At 49.9% G+C, this 14,480-nt stretch overlaps 3 protein-coding genes across 3 annotated transcripts; all 3 read right to left on the bottom strand.

Annotated features, from left to right (window-relative positions):
* Window positions 1-898: 898 nt before the first annotated feature.
* HRG_10915 (BAH domain-containing protein) lies at window positions 899-2,000 on the bottom strand (the record flags this gene model as incomplete). Its single annotated transcript, XM_044869385.1, has 6 exons — window positions 899-910; window positions 1,000-1,104; window positions 1,167-1,172; window positions 1,281-1,297; window positions 1,361-1,654; window positions 1,724-2,000. The coding sequence occupies 6 exons, from the start codon at window positions 1,998-2,000 to the stop codon at window positions 899-901; spliced, it is 711 nt and encodes a 236-aa protein (XP_044715336.1).
* A 4,640-nt stretch (window positions 2,001-6,640) lies between these two features.
* Window positions 6,641-7,384, bottom strand: HRG_10914 (DDE superfamily endonuclease domain-containing protein; the record flags this gene model as incomplete). Its single annotated transcript, XM_044869384.1, has 3 exons — window positions 6,641-6,738; window positions 6,815-7,026; window positions 7,062-7,384. 3 exons carry the CDS (start codon window positions 7,382-7,384, stop codon window positions 6,641-6,643), a joined length of 633 nt encoding a protein of 210 aa, XP_044715335.1.
* A 2,113-nt stretch (window positions 7,385-9,497) lies between these two features.
* Window positions 9,498-12,374, bottom strand: HRG_10913 (GAG-pre-integrase domain-containing protein; the record flags this gene model as incomplete). Its single annotated transcript, XM_044869383.1, has 5 exons — window positions 9,498-10,230; window positions 10,295-10,925; window positions 11,066-11,125; window positions 11,295-11,828; window positions 11,966-12,374. 5 exons carry the CDS (start codon window positions 12,372-12,374, stop codon window positions 9,498-9,500), a joined length of 2,367 nt encoding a protein of 788 aa, XP_044715334.1.
* Window positions 12,375-14,480: the final 2,106 nt, after the last annotated feature.

Below are 14,480 nucleotides of genomic sequence, written 5' to 3'. Positions count from 1 at the left end.
GTGCACCCTGCTGCTCAAAAGCGATCGCATCCTCCACAGCTTTCCCCGCCAAAAATTTGTACTCTTCATCTAGTCTCTCCGTCGCGACAATAACTGCATTCTCCTTGTTTTGTAGCTCCGTTCTCTGGGCTGCTATTTCCCGAAGAGCTTCTTTTGACCTTGACCGCAAAACGTGCTTGTTACGCTCCAGTTCCTTCATAGTCGCTTGCGTCTTCTGTCGGAGCATAGCAATCTCCATACTGCGCCCGAAATCTCTTAAGAGCGTTGCCAATGCCTCAGCATCCAGCAAGAACTTTTCCATGCCCTTCGTGTTAACTTGACGCCGATGAACAGCGCTATGCCGAATGTTGGCAACAGAGCGGAAGAGGCTGTCCAACTGCTTTCCATTGCTCTCCATATCCGAGAAGCCTTTCTGGCGCTTTGAAAGTTCACCAATCCAGCGATTTAGCTCAACTGACTCCGCGCAATCCCATCCACGTTGGTGAAGAGTATCAGGCATCACTCGTTTTCCAAACTCGAAGCAAGTCTCTTCCAAAACATGTTGCAAGTGCACCAAAAGCTGTTGCTGAGTCTTGAAGGGAGATAGGTCGGCGTCGCAGTCTCGTAGGGTCGATGAGTGACGTCTCCATGGGCAGGCGGCAGCGGGACCAAGCCTGCACCGGTTTGCAAGATCATATAATCGTGTTTCAGGGTACGTTCCGTATGGGAAATATCTGACGCAGAATACCGCGCCCGGAGCTCGGTCGGCTCGACCGCCAATTTGAGCTGTGTGACCTGCGTCTCGACGGAAACATCATGCGAATCCCCATTCACCTCCCGAAGGTTATTGCCATTTTCAACCAACCTTGATACATCTCTAGTGAGGGCATATGGGGCTCGGGCAAATAGGTCCAACGTCCTAGGCGTGTTGCTGTTGGTATGGTTCGTTTGTGTGGAATCGTCGTTTTCGCACCCTTCGTCATTGAGCGGCGGTCGTGCACCTTGGTTCCTGCTTCGTACAGGAGTCGTTTCGAGTGCGGCCACTTGCTCCTCTGTCGTGCACAGTTCCATTGTCGATGCTTCTGACTGATAGTTGTTGCCGTGCTTGCTCGACGACTCAACCGACTGTACGTACCGAATATGTCAGTTTTCATCATGTGAGACCTTCAACTTGGCAGCATACCTACAGAAAGCTGTAAGGTGTGACAGTCAAGAGCTTGTCGCCAGTGAAGCGCATCCGGAATTCGATCATCGCCCGACCCCATCCAATGGTGGACAGTTGCTCGCATAGCAACACTGACAACGTTAATGACATCCACTAGGGCATCTGTAAGTCCTAGTAATCACTGAGAATACCCATGTTAGGACAGTCTCAACTCACTGTGGTTCGAAGCTATCAACTCATTGTGGCTGTAATGAGGCGACAACTCTGATACCAGCTTCTCGTGATCGACAATATTCGCAGGAAGTTCATCCGGGGAGTACATCCAGCAGACGCGCGCATAGACGTGAGACTCGTCCGATGCCCTGATCTCGAGGATCTTGGCCACCCAACAGTCGGCGAGGCCCAGCACGCGTTGATGTTGAGGATCCTCGCTAGCAGCCTCTTGTCGTTCAACACTTTTGTCATTGGCAATGTACACGAAATCGTCGCTGTGGTACTTGACATTGTCTACTGTTGGGAAGACTTCAATACCGAACTTTTTTCCTGTGAAGCAGTGAGAAGTTCTGGGATCGCACTCACAAACAAAACTTCTGTAGCGGGTCATACCGGACCATCGCTTGTACGGCTTGACGGTATACAACGTGTCCAACGACTGACACGTCTTGAACTTCCCAATGGGCTCGAATGGCGACACCTGGACGAGATATAACCTGCTTTTGTTTGGAACGCCACGCTTACGCTTTTTGGAAGCTTGGTCCAGCTCCTCACAGGACCGCGCCGCGATTGTGGCCACAGTGAAGGGGCATTCTGCGCGGTTGTTTTCGATGGCGCGATGTCTCTTTCTTCCCGAGCTCATGACCGACACTACTGTCGTGCGATGGAAATTCCGGGCGATTGCACGCGTGCGTTGCCGATTGCAGGCAACAGGCAACTGTCAAGTTGTCTGCTGCGGTGGTGTTGTTTAAGGTTAGGGCTGAGCTGGATGAGATTTGCTAGAGATCCGGCCACTTCTGCCTCAACAAGACCAGGCCGCTGCCAGGTTCTTCCGAGCCTCCTGCTGGATAACCCGATCACGTGCCATGTACCTTTTGGGTTGCCTAGGAGGTAAGGGATTTTCCGGTGATCTGCCGGATCTGGCGATTCGCCGGATTTTGGGCTCATTGCATTCCAGCAAAGAACTGAGAATAACTTCACGAATACTATTTGAATTGTTCTAAAATCTTATAAGAGCAGTTAATAATGCTCAAAGATGCCACTCAATCTTTTGAAGTCATCCAGCCATCGAGGTCGTCTTCTGTTACTCTCCGATCGCGCAAGTCCCCGAAATGCACCCATTGCCTCCCGATCACTATCAACAGCTAAAGAGGGCCTTTGAGGACAGGATATGTCGTTTGAAGTTATCATTGCCTTATTATTTGCGTTATTATATAGTGTGTTTGGTACCTGCAATGCTATGGCCCGCTCTGGTGTGAACGGAAGAGTGACAATTTTTGCAGCGTGAACATCCTGACCTCTCGCGACCCTCAGAAGCCACCCGTCGCTCATTCTGCATTTTCTGTGGCTTTTCCACTTTCAAAATCTTCAGCTCTTGTTAATAATGCCAATTTATCTCCTTATTTTGCTTCACGGCCTCCGTCATCCGTCGTTTTCTCCCAATTTCCGCCTCTCATTGCTTCCTCTTCTAGAGCGAGAGCTTTTGCTCCGCTGCCTTCTGCTGTCGCTGAAGCTTTCGGGCCTCCTTCTTCAGAGCCTCCTCTTTCTTTTGGAGTCCTTTCACTGTCATTTTTTGGCGAGCTTGAGCCACAATTTTAGAGCTAAACACCTCGTCTGCACTAGAATCTGTACAGCAGAAGAGATCATCTTTGAAGCCTTACCGGTCTGCCTGCGCTGGTTCTTGTGACTACTTGTTCTCTGCATACTTTAACTCTCATATCAAGCACTTAAAACTCATATTGAGGGCTCCGAGGGTGCTGCTCAGCCTTCGGCTGTTGCGGCCAGCATCAACAGAGGACTTCTCGACTACTTCCTGAAATGCGTTCCAAAACACAGTCTAGATCTTCGATTTCAGCAATCCAATGAACCTTTTGATTTGTCTGTGTACTGGATAAGATCATGCGTATACGCTGTTGAGAGAGGCTGAATAACGATACATCAAGGGTTGCAGCCGATGAATGGATTGAGGGGGAAACACCACAACGATCACTCGGTGCCGGTCACACCACTCCATAAATTCGATACTAAAATGGTTAAGTGGCCATCGGGAACCAAAAGGCGATAAGCACAACCGTTTCGAGCTTTCACCCTGGTAAACCGGTCGAACGTACCGGTGAGCTGCTCATTTCCAATATTGTGATTCGTCCACCTCGTTTTTGACGTGTTAAAAATATTTATTGACGACTTGATTCACGTTTCACGAACCAAAAGTCCAGAGTTTGTGCTGGCTTGTCTTGGTGGATGAGAAATGGGGCAGCGATGCCATCTCTTGACTGACGCACATCTTGAACGTAAGGGAGGATGGGTTGCCATTTTTTAATACGCCGAGCAATTTTGCCTTGTTTTCTTATAATAAGAGGAATACCCTGTTCGTTCAAATGCTCATAAGGAATAGAAAGCCCATTTCATCCATGTTATACGTGTTTTAGGGTAGGGTGTCGAATTTCTCAATTTTCGTGCACGTCTTTCCTTGTCAGGTGTGAAAGCGGAGCCTCGCGCACTGAATTTCAAGCTAAAAATAAACCTTACATTCAGATGCATAGATAGGTTCTTTTCAGAAGATGCTTGTACCGTCGAATCACGTTCAATCTGGCTCATTACGGGTGCGTAGAATGAAGTTATCCAGCTCGCCCTTCCAACCCCATTTTTGCAGTATCCTGAGCCAAGTTCTGCACTATGGATAGAATGGGAGAATCCCACATGATTAAAGCCTACGATGAAAGCCAATAATGTTCTGTTTTTGCTGTATTGGCTGAAATGACTTACACAATCTGTCGGCATCCTATTTTGGCCGTTGCTTGGTTTGATGTCAGCACCGCAGCGCATTGCCCCTAGATAAAAGTTCTAAATATATGCCAGACTTTCACTGCTTCTGATGATTCAGGAAATCAAAGGATACGTCAATTGGCACCGTTGTTGTTGAGCTATTGTCGATTGATGTTGAGCGTGCGAAGTCGCCGCAATCCGGCAGATCACCAGATCCGGCAGATCATCGGAAAATCCCTTACATAAGTCGCCCCCACGAGCTTACCCAAGCTCACCACCCCCCACGAGCTTATCCCAAAGCTCATCAATCCTTTGGCTTGCTAACCAGCTAACCTTGTGGTGCGACCGACACCCTTGACAGCTAGCAGCCAACATTTCTTCACCCTCGTGATAACGCTATAGGGTCAATACCGTTGCATTAAGGTGTCTTTCGCTCGTGACGACTTTGGTGATAGGAAGTTTTGCGAAAGCCCGTGTAATCGTATATCACTATCGCAAGTGTCAGCTGGCAAGCAAACCGACCACACAATGGCCAAACCGACCAACGAAGGAAGCTCGGTCAAGCAAGCTGACGATAGAAGCTCGCCACGCCCGGCTGAAGAAGATGATGGACCCCGGCTACCGGACGCAGTCCAGCAACGCCGCCCGAAGCGCAACAGAGTCTCTCTCAACCCCAAGGACAATCATTCGCAATTGGCAGACCAATTACAGCAGCTCCCAGAAGCTCTCAACGCGTGGAAATGGTCCATCCGATTCCTCAAGCTGATGCGAGACAAATCTAAGGAAGCTCTCGATACCTTCACAGTCCGTGACAAGGAAGCATGTGAAGCCTTGGAAGATCTCCTTTCCACGTCTGTGCTCATCAAATCAGCCTACGCGAAGTATTGGCTGTACCACAAGCCGGCATCTCGGACCTCGAACATGTGCCTGCATGGAGAGCAGTGGTGGAAAAGCCTATATTGTGCCGGAACCCACAGAGGACAACATGATGAAATTGATCTCGAAGATCACGCCCAAGGAAGTTGATTCGAGGTCAATGACATCCAATTTGGTATATCTTCCGGATGCCGACCAACAACTTCCCACGGAACAGCGAGGTATAAATTCTCAAGCTATGTTGCAGTCAACGGAACCCCCAAAGGCGCCAACTCAGTCACAATCACCTTCAGGCGTGAGGAAGCAGAAAGGAAGCCGGCATAGCCACCACAGCCGCCGCGACCGCCGCAGTCACCACAAGCATCGCAGATACCTACGACTAGATGATTCAAGCGACTCGGAATCTTCTTCTTCCAGCAGCAGCAGCTCTGGAAGCAGCATTGGCATTGGATACGCTCACAGCCGCCGGAGCGCCTCTCCCTACCACACAGACCTTCAAACCTCTAGTGATGTGGAAGCTGTTGCCAAGAGGCTCAAACGTGACAACATGGGTGTTTTCAACCCCAATCACAAGGATCCTCATAAACAAGGCCTTGTGTCCCTCTCAAGCGGCAGCAATGTGTACACGGATGTATACCTCTTCTGCGAGCGCCTGCGAATGTACAAGGATCTCGACTCCTACGCCTTGTCGCAGCACTATATGTCTTTCCTTGCCGGCGGAGCTCTACAGTGGTTCATGAATGAACTTTCCATCGAGCAGAAGGATCGCCTTATGAAGTCATCAGTAGAGCGTTTCTGTAAAATGCTCATCAAGCGATTCCAACGCCCAGCAGCAGAGGTCTCAAGGAATTACACGGCATTCCGTATACCGTGTCAATGTGGAATGCTGGTGAAGTCTCCTTGCCTCAATGGATTCAACGGAAAGTCTCCTAGCAAGGCAAATCAACATCGAAAAGGACTACCAAATCATCCAAAGCATCCACCCTTGATTGCGGTCCAAATCGCTACTCACCTCTCTGTGCCCACTAAACGCACGCCAATTGACAAGTGGGTACGAGAAATCGAGGAACGCCGACCCCTGATCTCCGCGGCATTGGAATTTCGCGGCAGATACGATGAACGCCCCCAAGGCCGTGACCGTGACCGCAACTACCAAAGTCGTGATCGTAGTAGTGATCGTGATCGCAGCTTTAGGAACGATAGCCGCGACCGCGACCGCAGCTATCAGCGAGATCACTACCAACGCGATCGTAGGGGTGATATACGAAGGTGAATTTTTTGAAGATTTTGAATGAAGGATGAATCAAATGAATTGAATTTTTGGGATCTCGATTCAAAATCTTCAAGCTCCAATTTTCGCGATTCAAGTTGGGTTTGGGCCAATTCAGGCCATTCATGAATGGTTTGAAGGGATCCCCTAAACGAAGTGAATTTGGTGTGTACCTAAGCGATTGCAAAAATACCTCAAAACTCCAATAAGTAGTACCATGCCCCACCCCCCTTTCGGTAACACCCACCTTTCGGTAGCGCAATTGAAAAATTCTCCACCAAAAGTCTACCATTTGAACTACATGAAATATGATCAGAACTTAACATTATAAACACAAAAAAAATGGACGCTCTTATATGTACCGGCGCTTTTTACCATTCGCCCGGATCTGGTGGTGACTGGAAGGGCTTCGGTGCCACCTTGACTTCGATCACTGAAGCTGTCTCCACCTCTGAGACCGCCTCCTCCTCTGTGTCAGAATTCAGCACAACGGCTATCTCTTGGCTTTTAATTTGGGAATGGCTTCTCAGCCACCAAAGCTTCACTGAGAGTCATGAACCGTCTGTTCGGGTTCGGAATTGCTCTCCTCTTCTTGCCTCTCTGCAGCCGGGCCACTTCTTCCTCTAGCTTCGCGATTCTGTTGCTGTGCTCGGCAAGCGTCTGTTCTTGGGCTTCAAAGCCTCTAGCTATCACGGCGTATCGTCTCCGGGTGCCAGGAGTCTTGTTCTTTCCGAAATCGCGAATCTGGCGGCTGTTTCTTGGCGTATCATCAGAACCCAAAATGGCGCGGACTTTGGAGACGTCTCTACAATGTCCGCGTGAATTTCTGGATGCCGCAATGCCTTGGATCGTGAGATCGGCCAATTCCCAGTGACCCTCCAGCCGGACAATATATTCTTTGCCGTCATTCCAACCTCGCGCGCTTTAGCATATGCCCGTATAAAATTGACCTTATGAACAGGCGCAGAATCGGTCAAACAGGTCAATTTCTGAAGTTCTTTCCGGTAAGCTGCCTTGGAGGCATTGAATACACCGTTATCTAACGGCTGGAGGCCATGAGAGCAGTGGGCAGGAAGGTAACAGCAATAAACGTTGTTCAAAAAGCATGTGGCCATCCATGCATCCTGGTCCCGGTTAACGGTAATTCCTACAGAGGTGGATAAAGAAACGCACCGTTGCATGACTTCCATGTCCATCTAATATGATCAGTCTAGCATCTGAGGCATCGGCTGGTCGCGTCTGGGGCAAATAGACCCTCAAGCCACTCAATAGCGATATGGTTGTCCGTCCATCCGTTGGGCGACGTTATGTAATGCCAGTCGGCTATTTTGCCGAATTCCGTCAAGAACCACTGTTTCTGAAGTTCTTTGCCCTTAAAGATAATGCCAGGGTAAGGACACGGCCGTCCGCGGTGATAGCTTCAATAAATGAGGTCCAGTTGCGGGACTGTGGCCCTTTCAGAAGGGCCTTCCGTTTTGGGTCTGCACTCCCAACCACAAGACTATCCAAACCTGGCAAAAGAGTCTGGTTAGTAAAAGTAATGAAAGACAAGCCAAATACTCACCAAAGCCAGACATAATACCGCCTTCGTCAACATTCACGGTATTTTCTGGTTTAATCCATCCATACTCCTTTTCCTGATATCGAAGAACCAGTGAACCGCACGAGGCGTAAAAGCATTAAATCGGTTAGCTTCCTGACGTCTCCCACGCTTGTTCTTGATGTCCGGATGGCGATTGATGAATTTAGAGACCCAGTTGCGCCCCACTGTCCGCTCGTTGTTCAGTTGCTTCATAAGAGCCTCCACACATGCGCGGATCTGACTGTGGGAGGAGCATAGCCGAGAGACTCTTGGCGGAGGATCCAAGAAACCAAGCGAGCTTCCTGAGACTTACTCAAGAGTTGACGAGGCTGGATCTGATCAGCCAGGGCTACCTGGCCTTTGAGTCTGTCGGAAATAGACTGCTGAGGTATGTCATACTTTGGGCGGCGCGGTACTGCGACAAGCCGTTTTTGTGACATCAATTATCGCATTAGCTATAATATCCTCCGTATAAATACTCCGAGGCCGCTTTAAGGTCATTTTGGTCATGTGGTGGAGGAATAACGAGAAGAATCATCGTCAGGAGGCGGAAGGAGATTAGGGGTTGGATGGTAATTTCGCGTGCAAGGTACGCACAGGCCACAGACCCTGTACAAACATTCAACCATCGAAAAGTAGAATTCAATCAATCCTCTATCTACTCCAAGTGACGGCTTGTGAATATCTTCAAAGCTGGCTGGAATCGGTGTAAGTGAAATTGATGGGTTTTGGTGGGGATATTTCCTAATGCGCTACCGAAAGGTGGGTGTTACCGAAAGGGGGGTGGGGCATGGTATGTACGGGCGACTGTAGGCCAGACTGTCTCAAAAAGTACGGGCGACTGTAGGCCAGACTGTCTCAAAACGCATTTGGGAAGAAAATTTGTCATTACGTATACCCTACTGTGACCATAAGTCATGCTCCGTCCTACATGGAAGAACTCATAAAACTGGGTGCAATGAGAAGTACTTTCTAATACGCACTAACACTAGCCTTACCTTCGGGCCTTCCTGGGATAGCTACCCGGCAGCAAAGACGAAAAGCATCCGTTCGGTGCCGGATCGACCTGACCAAGGTAGCCAGGTCGATATTGTGAGGATGATGGTATTCATGATGGAATGGAGTAGATAAACTGGCAGAAAACTGGTCAATAAGCCCTACAGATGACACTGGAAACATCGCCGCTCGGATTCTGCCTGGTCATTCTCCGCAGTGAGCCTCTTACCTGAGCTTATTTTTAGCGTTACTGGTATGATTCGGTATACCGGTAATACCAAGTTGCCGCCCGGATATGAATTCCATAATCATAAATGGTGTTGAAGCATATCGCACGGAGGATGAGCAAGTGGGCATAAAGATCAGGGACTGGAAGACTCTTGATTCTGCTATCTAAGGTGGGAAAGAGGCGAGATCTTTATAGACTGCCTGAATATGAGAATGGAAGGGAATGGTAGTGAATGGAAGCATCTGATCGGATCATCTGGAAGCCACTGATGCGTTGATGATGCCTCCTAGAAGTTTCTGTGGGGAAATGTGGAAACGGACTGTGCGAATAGGGGGTCAGACTGTTGGAGGCTGATATCCTATGTGTGACATACCCCCCCAGGTTGTGCTGGCTAGTGGGCAGTGCAAACTGAAGAAAGAAACTAGATCCCTAGCAACGTAGAGATATCGACGAGACCGAGTTGTTTGACGAAAGTAGCAAATTTCTGGCCTGGCAGAGCTTTGGTGAGCGGGCTGAGCGCCGTGGCTGAGTCACTCGGACCGGGGTCCGGTGTCGGATATGGGTGCTGAATGTCATGAAACTCATCCTGATCATCCGAGTCCTCATGATCAGATGGTTCGGGTTGTACCACAATCGTGGTGGCGTCTCCTTGGTCTGAGGTTGAGGGAGATTGCTCAACGGGGTCAGGTTCAGGTTCATCGATTTGAGTGGGGATTTCCTCGTAATCCGACTCGTCCTCGATGTGGGCTGGAAGCTGTACTTCCACGCGCTGTGGGATAGGTTCTGGTGGCTGATCATTTCCGTCATAGAAGATGCTTTCATTGAAGGTCACATCTCGGACCCTTCGGACTTCTGATGTGGACGGAATCCAGATCCTGAAAATGTTCGTGGAATCATATCCAACGAGATAACCGATTTCTGTGTGAGGGTCGGTCTTTAGGTCCTTCTTCTGTCTGTTCTGAAGGGCCTGGGGTGTCAAGGGATAGGCTCTGCAGCCGTATGCCTTGAGAAACGTGATGTCAGGCTGGTCTTGCTGGTAGCCTATGTCTCTGTTGTTGTCTCGCAGCCACTGATGAAGCAGCTGGAAAGGCGTTCGGAAGCTGTGGTTCTGCATGGGCGATCTGTTGTGCAAAACACTGCTGCTTTCCAAGTCTCTGGCCAAAGATCAGATGGTAAATTGGCATCAATTCCCATTGTTCTGGCCTGGGCAGATATTACCCCCAGATCGCTCTGCAGAACCGTTTTGAGCGGGAGTGTAAGGGCAGAAGGTTCATCTTGAATCCCTTTTCCTCGATCCAGCTCTCATACGCACTCTGAAGAGAACGATCGTTATCACGGTGGATAATGCAAATGTTGAGATTCCATTGGCGTTGAACCATTGCCTCGTGGTTTCTCAAAGCAGTCATAACGGACCCTTGTGTCGCGTCATTCAGAAGGTAGATGAAGATCATGCTTGTAAATTCATCTTTGATAAGAAGAACAGCTTCCTTGCCGTTGAATGAGGTGTTCATACTGAAGATATCAACGTAGATTCTCCAGAATGGTCTGGGGCTCGGTTTTGAGGGTTCGGCGAGAGACGACCTTCTTTCCTTCCCAAGGGAACACGCGGTGCAATCGATGGTAACTGGGCCTTTGATCTTCGAACCCGTCGTGTTCTCAACAAGATGCTCTAGGGCTTGAGCGTTCAAGTGACCTAGGCGCTTATGCCAAAGCGTAGCATCTGCTGTTTTCACTGTGCGAGGTGCAGATGAAGATGTGAAATTGGAGGCGTGAGAGTCCTCCTTAATCGGGTTGAACTCGATGACCGGTTGACGAAAGCGGCGTTTCGTATGAAATATAATCTGATCGTCTTTAGAGACGCGTCCAGATAGTGGATTCCAGTTGTATCCCTTCGCAAGAAAGCGGTCGAGGGATGCGATGTTGGTGTGGAATTTTGGCACGAAGGCAACTTCGTTGAGCTGAAAAGTCCTCCTTCTTCAAGCTTCATACGGACTGTGCCGTAGCCAAGGATCTGAAGTTGACTATCGCCTGCAAAGAGCTCTTCTGGCTCTGCAGGGCGGTGTAGTCAAGAAAACGGGATCGGTTGTTGCAAATGTGTGTGTCTGATCCGGAATCAAGGATAAAGGAGTCATACAGCGGGTAGACTGCCTTTCCCGTCGAGAAACTGGTTGATGGAGGTGTTGAGGAGGCGGTGTGTTGTCAGGAGCTGGTAGAAGACCGGCAAACGCTGTGCCTTTAACGGAGGAGTCGGACGATTTCTCCATTTCCTTCTTCTTGAAGTCTTGTGCTTTCTCCGTCATCTTCTTTGCCCATGGATTGGAGTCGAGGATTTCCTTGATCTTCTTCTCAACCTTCTGATCAGGAGTCCAGCCATCAGGCCGAGCTGATTTGATGAGATAGAAGCAATCTACGAAGCGGTGATATTCTCCGCAGACACACATAGGAACACCATCAGCGTTCTTGCTTGAAGACCACTTAGGCTTGTCCTCTTTCCTCTCCGATTTCTCTCCCTTGCCTTGGAAGGCAGCTCCGAATGATCCTTTGCTGTTGTTGGCGGCCTTGATTCGGTGAGCTCGTTCAAAGATCTCACTGATCTTAATGCCGTCCGGGAAGTCCGTCTTCCAATCAGGCTTGCCGAATACGGCCTCGTCTTCCATTTTGTTGACCCAATAGTCTGTGAATGGGGCGTTGATGGACGAAACAGCCTGTAGGAAATCTTGGGTAGGGCGAAGGTCCTGGACATCAGGAAGCCCTAATTGCTTTGCCTCAGTGAGGACTTTCTGCCATTGGGTGACCCAAGCTTCGATCTTGGTCCTGTTTGGCGACTGAAGGGTGGAACGATAACGCTGAACAACTTCCTCTCGAGTGCCCAGTCGGTTGGGGCCACACGAGCCTGAAGCAAGGCAAGTTGCTTTGCAACGTCGTGTTCCTCGGCAATGGTGCTGTAGTAGTTGCCGATGGTCTTGACGATGTGTTGTTGAAGGCTGGCGAGTGCCTTCACTTGATCCCTATACCCTTGAAGCTTCGAGCGGTATTGGGTGTGGAGGAATTCGAGACGGCGAAATTCCTCCGAGGTCAGATCCACGAGATCAGATGCTTCGTGGTTGATTTGTCGGAATGTTGGTTCAACTGGCTGCTGAAGAACCGGCTTACCCTCCTTGACGGCAGGGTCCAGAAAGTCCCAAAGACTGTGGGACGTGGCGAATTTCTTGATGATAGAAATCCATTGTTTCCAGTCGCAAGGGCCGTTGAGCACGGTGCCCTTGGAAGAGCCATCAAGATCTAGAGCTGAGCTCATTGTGGAAGCTATTCTGCGCAGCGGAGTGAACAAGAATAAGATACCCAGTCAGTGGCAGACCGGGCTCATAACTATCGCACGGAGGATGAGCAAGTGGGCATAAAGATCAGGGACTGGAAGACTCTTGATTCTGCTATCTAAGGTGGGAAAGAGGCGAGATCTTTATAGACTGCCTGAATATGAGAATGGAAGGGAATGGTAGTGAATGGAAGCATCTGATCGGATCATCTGGAAGCCACTGATGCGTTGATGATGCCTCCTAGAAGTTTCTGTGGGGAAATGTGGAAACGGACTGTGCGAATAGGGGGTCAGACTGTTGGAGGCTGATATCCTATGTGTGACAAAGCACCTTGCACCAACGTGTCGTCTTCTCCGTATGCGTGGACGCAAGGGATGCGAATCGAAGTGTTACTTTCGATATATCTGCGTGGGTGATTTCGTCACCAGAATTCCATCGAACAGGTGATGAGATAGCTCACCGCATCGTAGCCACCTTACTCAAGAGCTTGTCCCATGCATCACGAACCATAGGCACGATTGGAATCCTCAAAACCCACGTCTTTTCGTTGGGCTCGAAGCGAACAAAGAAGCAGATGTTAAAGCTGCCTTGATTCTCATCAATGATGCTGCAAGCTCCTCCTCCACAGTACTTAGAGGCCACATGGCAGACGGCATCCTTGTCGATTAGTTGGATGAATGCACCGTTCTTGGCTTCAACTTGCTCCTCTGTGAGGGGGAAGAAGATTGAAGCTTCTTGTTCGATCTGAGCGCTGGATACCTGACTGTCTGTGGCAGCGGGGTCGTTTTCCTTGTCCTGGCTTGGTGGTGTCGATGGCAGAGTCGATGGCAGGCTGTCCGGGGAGTCAAGTCCAGCTGACTCGCGAGCTCGAAGGCCAAGGAACAGCCTTGCCAAACGTGCGGACAGTGACTTGACGAAAGAAAAGTGGCGCACGGCACAGTCGTATGAACTGTGCGGACAATGACGTCCATTGCGCCTGGAAAAAGCGTAGTGGCATGGATGCCATTGTCTTGCTCGGCTGCCTCTGGTAAACTGAATGGAGGGAGTCGAAGTGTCCTTTGCTTAGGCAGGAGCTACCCCCGGTCACGAGATCCAAAGCTACGGAGCTACATCTGTACTAACGTAATCCACCCCCTTCCCGGTCAGACCCCCTACTCGGTCAGAAAAATTCCCCACCGCCGCGACCCACACTTATGGCAAGACAAACCGAGCACAATAACCACGACATATTTACTCCAAGAGACAAGTAAGTCGATTTAGGACTATCTATTACACGTACGGGCAGTGTGTTCAAAAGACCTACATTTACTACACCGTGGTGGTGCACGCTGTCTTGGGACACTTAGCTTCTCTTCTATCTGTCGTTGGACCCGCTCCTCTTCTTCCCGCCGTCGCTTGGCCCGCTCATCTTCCTTTGCTCTCTGTTTCTTGACCCGCTCCTCTTCCTTTTCTCGCCGTAGCTTGAACCATTCCTCGTTCTCTTGTCGCCGTCGCTCGGCCCTCTTCTTCTTCTTGTCGTCGCTTGGCCCGCTCCTCGTCCTTCTCTCGCCGGCGCTTGGTCCTCTCCTCTTCCTCCACTCTCCGTCGCTTAACCCGCTCTTCTTCTTCTTCTCTCCGTCGCTTTATCCTAGCCGTGCCCTCTGCAACCGATAGAGTACCGCCGTCGCCAATGTATTCACGGCGCTTTTCTTTTCTCTGCTTTCGCCGCTGGTTTTCTGACCGAAGTTGCCGGTTTTCGTCGGCAAGGAGGGCGGCGCCATGCATGGCCATTTGACATCCTTTGATAAGCTGGTTGATAGATTGTGAGACTGGCGAGTCTGGATTTTGTGGCCGGCGTTGAAGAAGGCTTTCGGCGTGAGTGATAAGCTGGTTGACGTTATACGGAGTCTTGGCTGCTTCCAGGCTCTTGTTGGGGCTTGGGGTATTCTTGTCGCCGTGATCGTTACCAACTTTGTCAACCTGAACTTGTAACCGCGATAATACCTTGTTTGGGTCGAACGGAAAGAGGCCTGTTGCCATAAATCCGCTTCGGATATTCGACGGCGAAAGTGCTTGTCGGCGAGCCTCTAAGTATATAGGAAGGAAGT

The sequence above is a fragment of the Hirsutella rhossiliensis genome (assembly GCF_020360975.1).
Source record: "Hirsutella rhossiliensis strain HR02 chromosome Unknown scaffold00018, whole genome shotgun sequence".
Lineage (NCBI taxonomy): Eukaryota > Fungi > Ascomycota > Sordariomycetes > Hypocreales > Ophiocordycipitaceae > Hirsutella > Hirsutella rhossiliensis.
Note: the sequence above shows the minus strand (reverse complement) of the source record. Positions and strands in the feature narration are given on the sequence as shown.